Raw genomic sequence first — 16619 nt, 5'->3', positions numbered from 1 at the left:
CTGCCACCTTCGCATCTGAAGGTCACAGGTTCAAATCCTCCCACTTGCTTCTGAGCCCTTAAGCAAGGTACTTACCACCAAATGTTCCGTGAAAAATTATCCGGCTTATATTGTTGCACCTGGGAGAAAAGTGTCGGAAAAATAAGCGTGGTGTTCCACTCGACTCAGCTGGAACCGATGAAATTATTTGTTGGTTTTGCTGGGAATAATATATTAAAACAGAATATTGTGTGTTTAAAATCTCATTTCTTGACTCAGTTCACAAGCCTTGAAACTATGTAGGTTAAATCACTGTTTATGTCACATTCACCCAAGAGTTTTACAATTAACAATGAACGAACAGTTTTCCTCAATACCTATACAGTAACACTCATTTCTTTTAAACCATACAGTAAATGTCTGAGAATATTTCCAACACGTTTGTAAATGTTTTTGGACATTTTCTGTGTCGTTTTTGAGTCGAAAGCGGTAGCAACCCGTCATCTGAACGTCGTTCCTCTCTCCACCGTGGCCAAGAGACAGAAGGGAGATTTTTTTTTTTTTTGGAGTTTCTTGAGTCTGTTTACTGGAATATTTGAGAAACGGCGAATTCATCTATTGCAATAACAAATAGAAGATGCCGCCGCACCAGTAGACCTTCTTGTACACAGTTGCAGTCGGAGAAAAAGATGAGGGGGGCAGCCCGTGAGACCAGGCCACAAGAACAAGTCACCGGTCGTCGTCCCCACGTGCGTCCACTCTGGCGGGAGCTCATCCAGCTGGCGGCCCTGTCAGCGTGACGCCAGAGTCAAGCCTAACAAAGAGCCGTGTCAGGAAGACGAGGGGTTATACCGATACCTCCGCGGTCAAACTCATCTAAAGCCAAACCAGGATCGCTGCAGTCACGGCGCAGCTCAAAACCCAAAAGTTTCAAATATTGCACCTCATGTTGCAGTGCAGTAACTTTGCAGACTGCGAAGATTCAACATAACATGTCAGGGAAAAGGAAGGAGAGATACTTTCAAACGAATCCGATTCCAAAATAGAGCAACAAACCCGAGACATGATGAGGTACCGTCTTATTTGATACAGAATTTTTTTTTTTTTTAAATAATCCGTAAAACAAGTTTCACACAGAAACAGTCTAGATGAACCCTACAAGGAACATATTTGTATTAAGACAAAGAACAACTCCAAGGTAGTAAAATATGTAAAACAGAAGAACCCTTTAGGCTGAAAGCTGCTGCGTAAACACTGCAGTTTAACATTTGGTTGCTGGTTGTAACATGTATTAACCAGTCATTTACAGGTATTTATTTTCAGAAAAGAGAACCTCCTGAAAACAAAACATTTTATGTAGTTATAATGCTGCTTGTTATGCATTTTAAAGAAGAGCTGAATACAGCACAACAACAGATATAGCAGAAAGAAAACTTTATATGCAGTCTTGCCAACAAACGTCAGGTCGTTCTTGCCTCTGATCAATATAAATCTGACAACTGTAATAATTATGAAAAATAAACAATTATAAAAAGTGCAGCGCTATAGTGAGTGTTAGATCCCCAAGTCCATCTACATTCATACATGAAGCCAGTATACAAATTTGTCACATTAAGCATTTGAAGTTTTTCCACTGGCTTCTGGATCCCTCAGTGTTCTATCTTTATACCTAGAGACACTTAGTATTTGGTATTAAATTTAATTTGACTAAACCTCATGTTGGGAGAAAAAAATAATTTAAAATTGGGGGGGGGGGGGGGGGAATAAAAGAAAAAGCCCTTACTACTAATAAACTGGTAACAGCACCCCCTTGTGGTGAAACAGAATATCAAGGTGTTAAATCATCCAAAGATTAATAAACATCCAGAGGGTACAGTTACAATCACAATTTGTTTTACAGACTGGCAAAATAAGCAAACTTGCATTATGAATACTTTGTAAAATTAGTTGTCATTTCTAAAGCATAGCACATTTAAGTTTCTTTAACGTGTGGCTATGTACTTGGTACTTTTTCCAAGTCCAGTCATCAGTAACACGTGAGGTGAATCTGGTACCTCAGCTTCAACCTACTGGACTAAAGCCAGGAGAACACCTGGAATTAAACTAATTTTCAAGTCATTTTTCGGGAACAAGGCAACGGACACCCGGATGTCGAATCCACGCTTATCTTCCAGGAATCATGTACAAAAATCTTTTGTTTTATTTGTTTATTTGACAAGCAGCATAATCACGTCTGTCACCTTGTTCTTTACGACTCTGAAGTAAATACAATTATTGGTATACCGGTTTTATTACTTCGATTAAAAAAACAAAACAAAACAAAAAAATAGCACAACTGCAAACGTGAGGGGGGAAAAAAAAAAAAAAAAAAAAAGCATGGTTTCCACCTGTAACTGCCCACATCCAGTCAGTGTCACCACCTCCCTTGGCTCTCCGCTTTCCTGCTGTGGAGGCTAAAATCACTGCGTCGGTACCTCGCGCTCAGACAGCTAGCAGGCATTTCCGTTGACGCACGAGGCGTGGCACTGGTGACGTTGTAAACAGCATTAAAATCGGGGGCGCTTGGGGTTGGGTGGGGTATTTGTGGGGCTGCCTGGCGACCTGGTGGACATTCCCTAGATGGAGGCACAGTTCAGCTTCGTCCCGGACAATGGCAGAGAAAGGGAGGGCAGTGTCTCCCTCCTCCAGGCGTTCTCGCCACGTCACGCCACGTAGCTGTACTCGTCCGCTGATGTCTGGCTGCGCTCGATGTACTGCTTGTCGATCAGCACCTCGATGCACTTCTTGATCATGCTGATGCTGGGGTTGAACCGAGCTTTCGACTGGTTGATGACCTGCCGGGCAGACGAAAAGCATCAGTGCATCCTGTGAGAGGGCACAAAGTGAGTTTCTGCCACCTCTACAGACGTGCACAAAATTAAATATAGGCACATTTCCTTATGGTTCAGGTTGCATAAACATGCTAGAAGTTCAGTACCTTACAAAATGAGGTTAATTCATTCCAGTGCATCGAATTATAGTTGAAGCTTTATTTACCTATTAATGTTTTGCTAACGCTCAGTTCATGTCGTGAATGAATTGTATGCATTGGTAAATGGAAAAACAATGCACGAAACATCTGAACGTCAAGAAAATTAGCATTGCACAGTGAGAACTGTACTACAGTAGAACACACAGAACAAGCACAGCTTTGTGTTACTGAAATTAACCTGCTTGCCACAAAAACACTTGTTTAACTTTTGATTTTAAAGGAGAAAATCTGCAGAAGAGGTTCCAAACTACGACTGTGGAACGGACTCCTGACTGTCAAAGAGCTACAAGCTGGTTTCAAACCCAGTCTCAGACATGCTAAGACAGGAGGAGCCACACATTTCATTCCTCAGATGTGTCCCAGTGCCAGAAACCAATCCTCTGCACAATTACTCTCTTCCCAGTCAAACACTATCCTCTAACTGCATGTATGAGTATATATAGTAATTGTATATGCACATGTATATATGATAGATAATAATAATAGTAGAAGTGTGATATGATGTCCTTCTGAGCCAAGCTCTTCTAGGAGCAGTAACGGTTCAGAAATTATGCTACATGCTTTCAGTTAATATCACATCAAAGAGGGGGCTGAACTATGTAGCCATGGCGAGCACCCACTGCCCATAGCATGTTACCATCTCCTAGGATTGTTTTAAATCTTTTGCTTCTTTGACCTTTGGTAACAGGAAGGTATGAACAACACACAGGGAGTCCCACCTCTTGTATTAGAGCGTTATGCCGCAGCACTTTGCGGGCTTTCATGATCCTCACAATGGCAGCCTGCAGGTACATCTTCCGGTCCTCATCCACTGCACTTCTTGTCTGCTCCATTTCCTGCACGGACACCTGAAGTTTACTCATCGGTTCGATACAACTTCACTTAGAACCTCCTTGACTTGGGGTGCTTCTTAACACTATACTCACCCAAATCTTTTCACTAACCCAAAAGCAAAATTTACTTTGATTCAGGTATAACACATTTATTGGAATCCAGACAAATCTTCAGTGTTTCTAATATTAACCTTAGTGAATCTGTACTACTTAAAATGCCATTTTATACACATTGAAAGAGAACATTTAACAGAATACCTGTGGTGTGTCCTTCTGCATCGACGTTGTGATTTTAAACTTGGTTCTTTTACTGGTGAAGGCCATATTTAGTGAGAAGGTTGACTCTGTCTCTATGTCTTCCTGTTGAGGCAAACCAGAAGAAAATCGTATAACGAGACAAAAACTGGTTTCTGCACTTATGAACACCACTGGAAGCCAAAGTCCATTAGTAACTTAGTTTGCATGCAAATCCAAAGTCACCTTTCACACTTGGGAACAATCAAAGCTTAGTAATACAGATGCCCTTTGAGTTATTTACAGGTAAGGTCCTGTAGAAGACTCAGATAAAGCTATATTAAAAAATCATGACATTTTACTTAAATACTTATATGAACTTGGAGCTACATTAGAAACTAATTTAAAATGAATAGAAATAAAAATCCATCTCCTTAAACTCCTATTCAATTCCAACTGTTGACCGATTCATCCATAAATATGTGCAGTGTTCCGCATCTTATTGACCACAGTCACTTAGAAAGACCAGACATGAGCTGTAAACACTGTGGGAAGGAGCTGAATGAATGATATCTTATACTCCTTCACATTTGGTGTATTTTACCACACACTAAAGGCTACACATGGAAATGTGAGTCAATTTGCCTCCACAACACGGAAATAAGTTTTAGCAAATGCATTATAAAAGGCTAAAATTTAAGAAACTGGAAAATATGAATGTGAGAAGTACCTTTAAAATGTGTAACCTGAACATTTGCAGCCCAAGAACCCAGTGTATACTGCAAATATATTAAGCTGCTACCTTTTTTGAGTCGTGGTTGATCATCTTGACATCCAATAGGGACTTGATGGTTTTAACAAGCTCCTTCTCATTCATCTGAGTGCTGTCCTGGAGTTCCTTGTAGCTCACCATTTCACCGTTGTTGAAGGCCAGCAGCACAGCCATCTGGTAGGTAGTCACCATAGCCACATACGGCTTGGCCAAGTAGTTCATCTTCACCTCACCTGCAGGAGATGAGTGTAAGAGCCACAAAGTATTGCCTTTAAACACCCAGACAACTTAACACCTAAATACCACGAGGACCTCCACACCCTCGCAATTAACCTGAAGTTATTCACCTTAATAAACATTTAAAAACTGGGTACAAATAAAAGCCATCTAAGTTGAGTAAAAGTATCTGCTAAACAACAAAATTATGTAACCTGAAGTAAACATTAGAAGGGTTATTGTTTGATCACGAGTTTGCACATGCCCAAAGACAACAGCTGCATTTAAGTATTCACACAAAGAAAAACCATTTCAGGCTTGTAAATCGCTTAAATCCCATTGTGAAAGTAAGGTATGGTAATTTCCTGGAATGTGTGTGCCAGTATGTGCATGGAAATATCTAAAGCATCTAATTATCTGCAGTCTGCTTCATTGTCTGAGAGGATTCAACTAGAAGTATGCCCATCAAAACAGTTCTAGTGCTCTCATTTCACGGATTATGGTCAAATTGAATGCCAAAGAATCACAGCTTCTTACATGACAAAAAGTCGTTCCATTTTGCTGCTTGTGAAAGATGTTGTGGTCTTTCGTAGCATCCTCATATCACAATTGATAAAACCTCAATTAGAATGTATTTCCGTAATTAAAACCTTAAGACGTTTAGGGTGACAGCAAAATCCTCCAGTTAACTGACACCTCTATGCAGATTAAGCCATTCATGACAGGTTTAAAAATAAAAGAGTAGGTTTGGATAAATACATCAAGATTAGTTTCCCAGCAATCGGCCATGCTTAGCGGTTCACTAATGTTGCGTTTTAGAAACAATACCTCAACTCGCTCAGAGTACTTATTTTACACATGAAGCATAGCCTCTGATGGCTAACAGTAAACACACTAACTGTACAAGTACGAGATGAGGTGTTAAACGGCCCCATCGAAACACAAATTTACACCACGTTGCTGACAGGCCCAAAGCCCAGCAGTGGATCCCACCCACATACCTGTGCAGAGGTAATGAAGCCAGGTCAACTTCCTCCCACTGAAGTGTTGGTTGTAAAACAATTCGAACTGCCAAAAGAAAGATAAGTACAATTTTAACCACACCACAACTCATTGTTCCTGCCCAGCCCTAGCACTATTTGAAAATGAACCAAGATAACCATAAGTGTGTATGGTTTTTTTTTTTTTTTTAAGCTCAAATCATAGTTTCACTTGTGCTTATGTGCTCCCAGTTGGCTCTGCAGTGACTCACCATCTGAACGCTCTTCTCCAACTCCTGGGGGATGGCGAAGGTGGAGGTGGGGACATGTGTGAGTGGCCAGGCGCCAGCCTGCAATCAAACCATGGGCTGTTACAGTGCTGAGCATGAGCGAGCATGCACGCACACAAACATTTTTCCATGAGGGGGGAAGAAAGTAAACACTTATCCACCCATTTGCTGGCACAGACCAGAAATGTGACCTTTCCCAAAATGCCACTGGCTGCTGTTGGTACATTCTTCTGCATGTTTACATTTATTCATTTAGCTTTTCTCCAAAAACATACTACTCAAAGTAAACAAATGTACATTTCACTGACAGAGCTGCAGACACACAATTCCAAAAATATCAAAAATCACCCTTTTTAGCAGGTGCACATGACATGAGTAGCTGCATAATACCCCCCCCCCCCCCCCCCCCCATGCACATGCACACGCACACAACCACAAATACAAAGGCCAATTAAATGTGCTTCGGTGTCAAAGGAATCATAAGGTGAGTCTTAAATGATGGTGTCACTTAAAATTAAATCTGCAAGTTGATCCCTCCTGGCACTTACCATAGCTGTGGTAAAACTAATTGTACAGTACTATCAGTACTTCATACCTTTAAGGTACATTATAATAATGTAACTCCGAACTGCACATCAACAACACGAAAGTCTGTACATGTGTTCAACAGAACAGGCCCTCAGGTTAAGCGTTTTGTTTTTTCTTAACAGTGATACATCTGATGGTATGTGGGTCTGTCAAAAAAAATCAGTGTCAAGAAATCACCTTTGTTCAGTTGTGTTACAAGTAGTTGATGTACTATTATATGGTGAGAAACTGAATTTGGAAATGTACAATAAAATAGGTTATTAAAATTACCACCTTATATATTAAAACAAGCCCATAACAGAAAACCTCTTTTGCCCTCATTGAAAAATTTCTCCTCATTTTTGAGACGGGAAGCTTGGAACCGGTGGATTAGTCCCATTTTGTTCAGTTGTATCATCCAAGTCTGATGTGAATGCAAGCTGTTGCGAGTCTGACAACTTTAAAGGTGCAGCTCATCTCACCTGCAACACATATATCTGAAAGCTTATGCCCAGGTCAACGGCAGCCTCCTGGGTCTTGATGAAGTTGTTGAATTTGTTGTTTAGATCAGCGCTAACACTCATGTCTGTGTACATCCGGTGCAGCTTGCTGGTGAACTCATACCCACAGGCTTGCTAGAGAGGGGAAGCATAAGGTAAAACACTGCTCTCTGACACACAATTACACATTACATGTATCTACTGTGCACTTTAAAAAGTGATTCTTCCAAAATTCCTCCAACACAATCAAATGACGGGACTAAATGATGAAGGAATATATCATAAACCTAACAGAATATTTAAAAAAAAAAAAAAAAAAAAGTGCAGAATAAAAGGATAGTTAATACAAGTGAAGTCCCTAAGCCACTGCTCCTGTCCTCTGACTAAACTATTTCATAACCAACATGCTCAATCAAAACCAGTGCAATAAACGTTACCTTTAGTTTGTTAATCATGGCTTCCTCGGAATCCATGGACAAAGAGAGGCCGTGTATTAATCTCTTTGCCAACATTCGAGCATAAAACTGTGGGGGGGGGGGAAGGGGGGGGGGGCAGACAGCAGGCTTTAAGGACATGAGAAATTCAGTGCAAACAAATCATTGTTTGATTTCAACAACTCTCTAGCAAATGTCTCGATGCTGAAATGATTTTAAAATCAAAAGTTGCTATAAATGTAAACAAAAAGAAATCAAAATACTTCATATTACTGCCATTTTAGCTCTGAATAAGTTAATCAGTGAACTAATAGAGTAAATAGTTGCTTGAGATCTCAAGTCTACTTTTGCACAAACAACTGGATTCAGTGTCAAAGAAACAAGACTGAAGGACTAAAATATTGCCTTTGTTACCTTCTGGAAAACATCTTTGTCATCTATGTACTTGAATACTGTGATGAAGCTGGTCAGTTTGTCCTCCACTTCATTCTCGGTCATCCCCTTGGCTGACTTTTTCAGCAGATTGTCACAGTACTTAGCAAGCTTTAAACAAAATGGCAGATGCATGGCAGTGGTCAGAAAAGCTCTGCGTGTGGAATGGGTTGTGTTCCGTTTTCAACACAGATTTTGTGTTAGGGTGGTGACAGCTGCGTTCCTCCACTCACCAGTTCAGGAGCTTTGCAGATGGATTTCGGCTCCCTGTAGTTCACCACTGATGTCAAAGCCTTGAAAGGAAAATGTGTCACAAGGACTAGATATCTTCTTTTAACTGGTAATTAACACTAGTTTTTATAAATAATTCAAGCTGCCTTCCACCTAGTAAAGACCAAGAGCATTACACTGCAACACAAACTTATCTGAATGATTAAGGACTTCACCCCACAGTTTAAAAACACATTTAAATAAGTAAACAAAACCCCATTTTCAGGAGTCTAAAAAGTCTCACTACCACCATCTAGTGGAGAGGACACACTATGTCCAGCACTCCCCAGTAACACATGATACCCCAAATCAAATGTGGCCGGGACTCCGTTTTACCTTGTCGAGAGCGCTCATAAAGTGCTGATCTCCATTCAGGACGGTGTTAATGAGTTGAACAAATTTACTGTGAACCTCTAACACTGACTCCACAAACTGGGTTGGCATCTGAAAAGAGACGGACCAGAGAAACCAAAGGAAAACATTAGAACATCTCTCCGACATACCACTGTCTGTCCCTATGCTTACTTTGAACCCTCACGATTTAATTCACCTGTTCAAAACCTGCTAATTAGTTTTGTGACATTCTTTTCACTCGTGTCATTTTCTCCATTTCTGGGTTTTTGTGCGTGTGCGCGCTTTTGTATTATGCAAAGAAATAAAACTCTGGCTCTTTGCTCCCCCTAACCGGCCACTTACATTTTCCTGAGAGAGGTTACTGATGGCTCGGAGGCCCTCATCGTGGATGTGGACCTGGAGCTCATGGATCATGTGAGGCAAGCCACTGGAAACGGCACGCAAGAGGGTGTACATGTTTGCCATGTCTGGGGGGAACAGGGTCAAGAATCACGTTAGCATACGGGCTGGTCCTCTGATTAATACTGGAACAAGCTGGGCCTCAAGCTCCCCAGACAGGGATCAAAAGAATGCAGTACTGATTCACACACTTGCAGCTTTCATTCAAGTGTTTTTACCAGATTACTGTGTTTCTGTGAGAATAATGGCACCAGCGATACCTCTCTTTTACTGCCAAGTTGAGCCAACAGGAAACTGTATAAGTAGTCTGAGCCCCAATATCCAAACAATGCAGCACTCAGTGTTGAAACAGATTAAGAACAATTTCAATATTGAGTTTTTGAATAAGGTTTAGTGATGTCACTTTTGCATTGTTACTCTGATACATACATTTTACAAATACCACTGGGACCAGAAGACTCTGCAACTTTTTCATTAATTCTAGAGTCACTTTTACCCCCATAAGTGACAATCTGTAAAAGCCTAGTGAAACAAACAGAGGCCCTTCAATTAACAGATTAGGTTGTGTAAAATTTCTGGAAGTTTGAACTAAATAAAAACTAACGACAAAACTGTTCTACAAAATCCTATTCAAAACCAATTGTTGCCCAACTCACTCCATTAACATGGAAAACATTCACCATCTTGTTACTGAAAATCAAACAGTGACAAACAAAGACATGAGCTGTTAACCCTGTGGGGCCAAATGAAAAAGGTGGTCCCACACCCTTATTCTGGCTGGATGCATTTTATTGGTATCTATTAGCTCAATGGATAAACACAATTTGCTTCTGTTTTTGATCCCCACCTTCAGCTGTAGTACTCTTGAGCAAGGTCCTTACCCTAAGTTGCTCCAGTAAAATTACCCAGTTGTATAACTGGGTAAATAATTATAAATACCTTAACGTTGTAAGTTGCTTTGGAGAAAGGCATCAGCTAAAATGAATAAATGTAAAATACATAAATCTCTGTCTGTGCAGCATCTAATTCCATTACAGGTATGATGTCTAAGTTGTTGTTGCCACTATTGAGTCATGCCTGAGTCATAGCGACCACCTGCGTGGCTATCAAGGCAAGAGAGGAACTGAAGTGGGTTGTCAGTGCATTCTTCTGTATGTTAGGGAGCGCAGACAGGAAGAAATATGGAATCGCCGCGCACCCTGAGCGGGACTCAAACCCCATACTTCCGGAATAGCGAGGTACTGGCTAAACCCGCAGTGCCACCACATCCCCACATGATGTCCAAGTACACTTCTTAAAAGAAATTTAAAAGAAAACATGGTCGAAATCAACAGTTAAGGGAATCCACTGGTTCATACGAATATCTTAAATTGGATTATTCATCTGGGGCAGACTGACCGTCTCGTTTCTCCTGGCGGACGATACTCTGGCACTCTCCGTGAAGGAACTGCAGATGGTCCGCCACCATCCTCTGCTGGCACTCATGTATCACCTTTGCGTATGAGCTGGGGTGCAGGTACTTCCGACACCGCATCTCCTCGTCCTTCAGCCGGGCCAGAACCTAAAGCCAGAACACCACCCATGTTGACAACTGAGCGCAACAGAAGTGATCAGCATGACTCTGCCGCCACCGTTTGTTCACCATAGCAGCTGGGCGGTGCGATACCATCTCTGTCCAAATGCGACGGGGGAAAGATCTGCAGCTCGGTAGAGGGGTCATACTGAAAGGGTTTGGAATCCCAAACATCCCAAGAACTCAAACATCACTATAGCAATGTTTCAAATCCAGTTTCCCTCTGAAACCAAAACAGACTGAGTGACTTCATCTTTACAACAAGACCAGGGATTACAGCCATCTGACAAAACGAGAATCAGGCCTTTCTGAATGTATTCTGACCCAAATGGTCACAACTGATCAACAGGTAAAGAATTAAGAAATGAATCGCAGTATGACAGGGAAAGAACTCTTTTCAGTCAGTAAACCTTAGGGTTTCTGTGGAAACGTGAACCTGAGGACATCAACCAGCTACAGTTGGCTTGCAAGATGGGGTTGGCAGGTGACCTCAGAGCGGATGGTCGGCTGCACAGAATTGGCCACAGCAGCACTGCAGTGTTCAAACCCTCCCACGTTTAATTCAGAACAAAAACATGTCCGTTTTCACACAAAACCCACACCACTGGAAAATAGTGTGAGACTACTCACACACAGGGCATTTAATCAGAAGCCAAACGTACCAATTCACACAATGTGGGCAATTTATAGTCACCAGTTAATCTGAATGCCTATCTTTGGACTATGGAATAAACCAGAGGAAACTCATGCAAACATGGCGAGATCATGCAAACTCTTCCTAGACTGACCAGATTCAAACTCCCATTGCGACCTTTAGCCCTGAAGCTGTGAGATAGCACTACCTGATGCATCATGTTGCTGCTATAATGCTCTGAAAAACTTGCTGAAAGACAACTAATGACTAAACTTTCCCACAAATACAAGTTACCTTACTTGGTCGAAGGTATACATTCTTCCTATGGGATATGGTTTATAACAGTCAGTCAAAGTATGATATTTAGAAGCATAGGGTTGCTGTTAATCAGGCCCTCTCACCATATCCTGTGAAAATGTGGGGTGGTGTTCAAACCAGAGATTTCTATCTTGTTGAAACAGAGCAGATTGTTTTTTGTTTTTTTTTGGTCCATGGATGTATGTGCATAAGTTAGAACCAAACCATTCGACAAGCACGTTCTTACCTTCTCCATGTACTGGGAGCAATTTGACTCCTGCAGTAAATTAGAGGCTTCCTGTTTATAATATTCGCCTGTTTTCGTCAGAAACGGGCCTTCGAAGATTTCCTGATAAAACTAAAAGCAAAACGGTGAATTACGAAGAGTTATCCCAATATACTGTGCACACATTCATACAGTTAAATACTAAAAAAAGTTTGGCTGTGTACAAGAATTTAAGTCTATTTTTAAACTATTTTGGAAATCTTTTAGTGTTCACATTATATTGACTTGCATAATGTTAGCTTATGCTGTAGTATTGTTAATTAGAAAAAAAAACTGCTTAATTTCCTAAAATTCTTACCTTAAGAGGAAACTTTTTCTTGTACTGTTCAACATGAACAAAGGAGTTGATAACCCCATGGATTACTTTCTGATTTGGGTTCTCACCACAACGATCACTGGAACAAAAATTAAGACACTGAATTAGGCTTTGCTGGTCTTGTGCATTATTTTCTAATACATTTTTAATAGCCCTGCTAAAACCTACTTTTTGATTTCATTCAGCAGCATCCGGATCAAGATGGCTTGCAAGGGTTCAATCATCAGTTTCCTCCACATGTCTAGTGCCAGCTGGAATAAAATATAGCCATTAACACATGCTTTTGATGGGAAAATATTAACTAATGAATCAATTTTAAACAATCTGAAACAGAAGCTTAGCGTCTCAAATAGAGGAGCACAACACCTTTCTGCTGAAGCAGGCTTACCTCTCCTATTTCCATTAGTGGTTCATTCATGTCAGCTCCTCCGTATCCATACTGCAAGTCTGCCTCTGTGAGCTTGTTTTTCTTAATGAACTGTGTGTTCAGGTACCTGCAGTGACAGGGGAAAATCATAGTAAGACTGCAGATGTCAAAGCAGACAGGGCCAAAATGAAGAGAACATGTATTTGCTATCACTGTGATAATGACTGCTTGAGACAGTGGGGAAAAAGCTGTTAGAAAACCGTATGACCTCGTCACTCAGCACCAACCCACAAAGGGGACCCCTACACATGCGACTATGCTTCGTATGGCTGTCCTAACAGGAATGGTGTTGCCTACAAGTCCTTTTCACCCACAAGTCACAGGGGGAGGGCACGCAGGCAGAACATTTCTGGACACGGAACAAACACCCAGCTGTGAGAAATGATCCAAATGAAGTGAATAACCAGGCCAAAGCATGGGTCACCACTTCATAACTTCACTTACAAATTGTCACAGCTGTGCCTTGGGCAAACAATAGAAGAAAAACAAAGGATGTGATATAGTAGACAAGTCTAAAAAAAAAAATAACTTTGAGCACAGTGCAAAATTATAGCTATAAAATAAGAACAATATTTTGCATTAAGTCAAAAATACTACAACTACAATAATGACAAAAATAACAATTTCAATTATCCACAGTCTGCCATTAATTAAGCATTAATGAAAACAGCAGTCTAACACCCATGTCACCAGAACAGCATTATACACTACTGCAGTCGTCATCATCATCTCCTTTGCCTCCGTCTGGGGCATGGGCTACCGACAAGAGGCGTCCCTCAAGTTGTCTCCAGGTGTAGCAATACTCAAAAGAATATTGTATTCACTACCAGACAGTTATTTCACAGCGGTTGTACTCCACAGAAGCCTTTTACACTGTACAGCAGTACAAAGTGCCAAAGGAAGAGCACATTTAAAAATAGATCCTTCTAAATAAAGCTTGTAAGGGAGGTATCACTTGCAAACATTAACAACCAAAGATGACTATAGGGCCATGATTGAATTCCCACCACTCCCAAAATGGAGTAAGGAACATATCTTGATTCAAGAAAGTATTAAAGATATCTAGAAAAATGGTGAATAAAACAGGGAAGGCAAAGTGCCAGTAACTGTAATGCAACTCATAGGGACAGCTTGCATGGTTTTCATGGTAAAGACAACTACCAGCGCCAGCTTCCACACATGGCTTTAGGTCCAAGCAAACTCCATACACCATGAGCCAGATCTGAACCCACACCTGAACACAGCTCAGTCACTACTGCCTGCTGCACCACCATATTGATAATAAAACTGTACTTAAAAACAACTTCATGAAATCAGACAGCATTCTGATATCACAAATTTTCAAAAGTTGTTAAAAGGTAAATTCTTAATCGCATTAAATAAAATTTTACATGAAAAAAAAACAAAACTGAAGATACACAAATTAGCCAGTGCCTTTGACGTGTCAGCATGCACTGCCTGTTTTTTTTTTTCCAGTTTATAAATTGAGGAAACACTGACCAGTCTGTATGCAAAACTATTTTAGTGTAACCTAGCATTCAGTGCTGCCACTGAAAGCTTCAGTAGCCATAACAAATGTAACTGAAGATGGAGAGAAACAGTAGTATTGCCCTGTAAAATTCTGCCAACCTTTGTGTTTTTTTTTTTTTTTTAAACTTTATTTCCACTAAATATTGAAATAATACAGACAATGTACTTAGCTCACCAGTAAAGGTGGATTGCCTTCTGGAATTTAAACTTGATATTCTGGTCATGAGGCTGTTCCTGAACCACAAAAGCAGCAGAGGTCACCCAAAGCCAATAAAACACAAGGACTGGTTACCTGTACAAGCAATCCATGTAGTCAGCCCCCTTGCTGTACTCCTCCCAAGATCTGTGGTACATCACAAGAAGCTTCTCCTCAGACTCCAGAACTTTCTGGCGAGGAAAACAAAATCCTTCTTACAAAAGCAACAAACGAAATAAGCCAAAATGTAAGTCTAATGATTCAAAGAATCGTCCCATTATCATAAGCGTTCATTACAATGTTATCTTAGCATCTAGTCTGTTACCTTGTACAACTGCCGAACATGGTTTTCTAGGAACATTTTTGTCTCGGCGTACAGTCTTTCACCCAGGGGCTCCGGGTATGCAACACACAAAGCATAAATGTCCCTTTACAGGGGTTAAGGAAAAGAAATAGCTTAGCTTAGAGGCGAACGCTGCAACGCTGAAAATACATTTACACTGTTAATTAACCATTCTGTTAGACAATTACACCGGACAGACTTTTGAAGCTACACTACTTTAACGACACTAAAACAAAGAGCGGAAAAGGACTGACAGGGCTATTAAATAACTCAAAATTAATAATTTGATAAATATTACAGCGGCTGTAGAATTATGCCCACTCTTTAGTCCCCCCCGAAACTGTACCCAAGCTGGGTAAACCGAGCAGGATACGAGAAGCGATCATTCCAGGTAGCTCTCTCCACGTAGTCTAGCATCACCACGGCCTTGATTGTCGTCAGTAGCTTGTTCCATGTCTCATCAAAATCCACCACGCGTGGCTTTAAGGACATCGTACACCTACTTTGTCGAACTGCAAAGAAAGGGAAGCACTTTAAAGCACATCGGAACCTCTTATTATGCAAAGAGGAATTCAACTCACCAGGGAGGTCTTAGTATTTACTGTTTCTGCCAACAGAAGTTGAAGAGAGTCATTTTTAAAGCTTCATAAGCTGCAAAGTGTTACAGCATCTCCTAAAATTGCACAACACAAGGTGAGCAAGAACGGCACTGAAACCAAAGGAATGTTTTGCTGCTATATCTTTCAGGGCATGATCATGCCATGCCTGCTGCTGTCTGCTGAACATCATCACCTACGTGAAATTTCACTAAGTAAGAGTCCCTCTACACACCACCACCCCCAAATTGAGCTAGAAGAAAGCACTTGAGCAGAAGATTATTCAGCTTTATAAAACGTGGCTGTCCTGCCACACACATCAACAGTTGGAGGACAAGGCTTGTCAACAAGGCAAAGGTGGTGGTGCCGAAGGACGATGTGTGTGAACAAAGACAACAGAACCAGCAGCAGCCAACACCACCGAAAAAGCTCATTATGTCAACTACCTTCTCTTTCACAACTACTTTCCCTTCTCTGGCGTTGAAGCATCGTATCCGGTCGGCGAAACTAAAATGTGCGTTTTATTTACGCGCACGCACACACACACACACACACACACACACACACACACACACGTCGCACCGCTGCTGCTGGGAGAGCGGCTAGCTGGCTAAGCTAACTGTCGGCAGTCATGCTAACGGACAACCCTCCTCAGAAACGCCTCCCCTTACCTGACGAAGGTTTCAACTTTCAAACATTTTAGAGAGTCCTATAATCATATTAGGAGACAAGTTGTCTCGTGGGAATCAATGGGGGGAAAAAAGGTCAGAACAACTAAAACCAACGCGGCACAGCGCTCCCGTCAGTCACGACATGTCACGGCGTAGCCGCGGTGCAGACTAAATTATTTAGTCCTTTTTAAAGTTCTACAGAGAGCGAATTAAATGACTAATTAAAAATAAGTGTCGGTAAGGTCTGGCTGAAGCACTTCCGACATGAAAACCCACTTGAAGAGCTAATAAGCTACCAAACGTTAGCTTGCCATCATTTCCCGGTACGTATCAGTTACTAACAACACGGCTTAGCCTGTCTCTGTCACTGAACCAAACTGTGTAAAACACAAAAAGAAAGAGTCTGTTCGAGAAAATTACCTCAGGCCAATGTCAGCGTACTATTTTTTAAAAAAACTA

The 16619-nt window shown here is 41.1% G+C and overlaps 1 protein-coding gene across 2 annotated transcripts in view; it reads right to left on the bottom strand.

The window, feature by feature from the left end:
• Positions 1-1161: 1161 nt before the first annotated feature.
• The window catches only part of cul2 (cullin 2), a 15518-nt gene continuing 60 nt past the window's right edge, over positions 1162-16619 (bottom strand). Inside the window, exons 1-21 of one of the 2 annotated variants that reach the window (XM_018740943.2) lie at positions 16581-16619; positions 15267-15405; positions 14876-14978; positions 14647-14741; positions 12786-12891; positions 12566-12648; positions 12380-12476; positions 12043-12153; positions 10690-10852; positions 9235-9359; positions 8875-8982; positions 8502-8561; positions 8251-8379; positions 7840-7926; positions 7385-7537; positions 6318-6395; positions 6067-6133; positions 4880-5082; positions 4102-4203; positions 3730-3846; positions 1162-2813 (exon numbers count right to left, since the gene is read on the bottom strand). The exon at positions 16581-16619 is cut by the window's right edge and continues 60 nt beyond it. In XM_018740943.2, the coding sequence (XP_018596459.1) occupies positions 2682-2813; positions 3730-3846; positions 4102-4203; positions 4880-5082; positions 6067-6133; positions 6318-6395; positions 7385-7537; positions 7840-7926; positions 8251-8379; positions 8502-8561; positions 8875-8982; positions 9235-9359; positions 10690-10852; positions 12043-12153; positions 12380-12476; positions 12566-12648; positions 12786-12891; positions 14647-14741; positions 14876-14978; positions 15267-15385 (2238 nt within the window). In that variant the 5' untranslated portion in view covers positions 15386-15405; positions 16581-16619 and the 3' untranslated portion in view covers positions 1162-2681. Of the gene's footprint in view, positions 2814-3729; positions 3847-4101; positions 4204-4879; positions 5083-6066; positions 6134-6317; positions 6396-7384; positions 7538-7839; positions 7927-8250; positions 8380-8501; positions 8562-8874; positions 8983-9234; positions 9360-10689; positions 10853-12042; positions 12154-12379; positions 12477-12565; positions 12649-12785; positions 12892-13651; positions 13678-14646; positions 14742-14875; positions 14979-15266; positions 15406-16580 lie in introns of those variants that run through there. The other variant, XM_018740944.2, reaches the window with a different exon arrangement.

Source organism: Scleropages formosus, chromosome 19, assembly GCF_900964775.1.
Source record: "Scleropages formosus chromosome 19, fSclFor1.1, whole genome shotgun sequence".
In the NCBI taxonomy this organism is placed as follows: domain Eukaryota; kingdom Metazoa; phylum Chordata; class Actinopteri; order Osteoglossiformes; family Osteoglossidae; genus Scleropages; species Scleropages formosus.
This window is presented reverse-complemented; position numbering and strand designations above follow the sequence as displayed.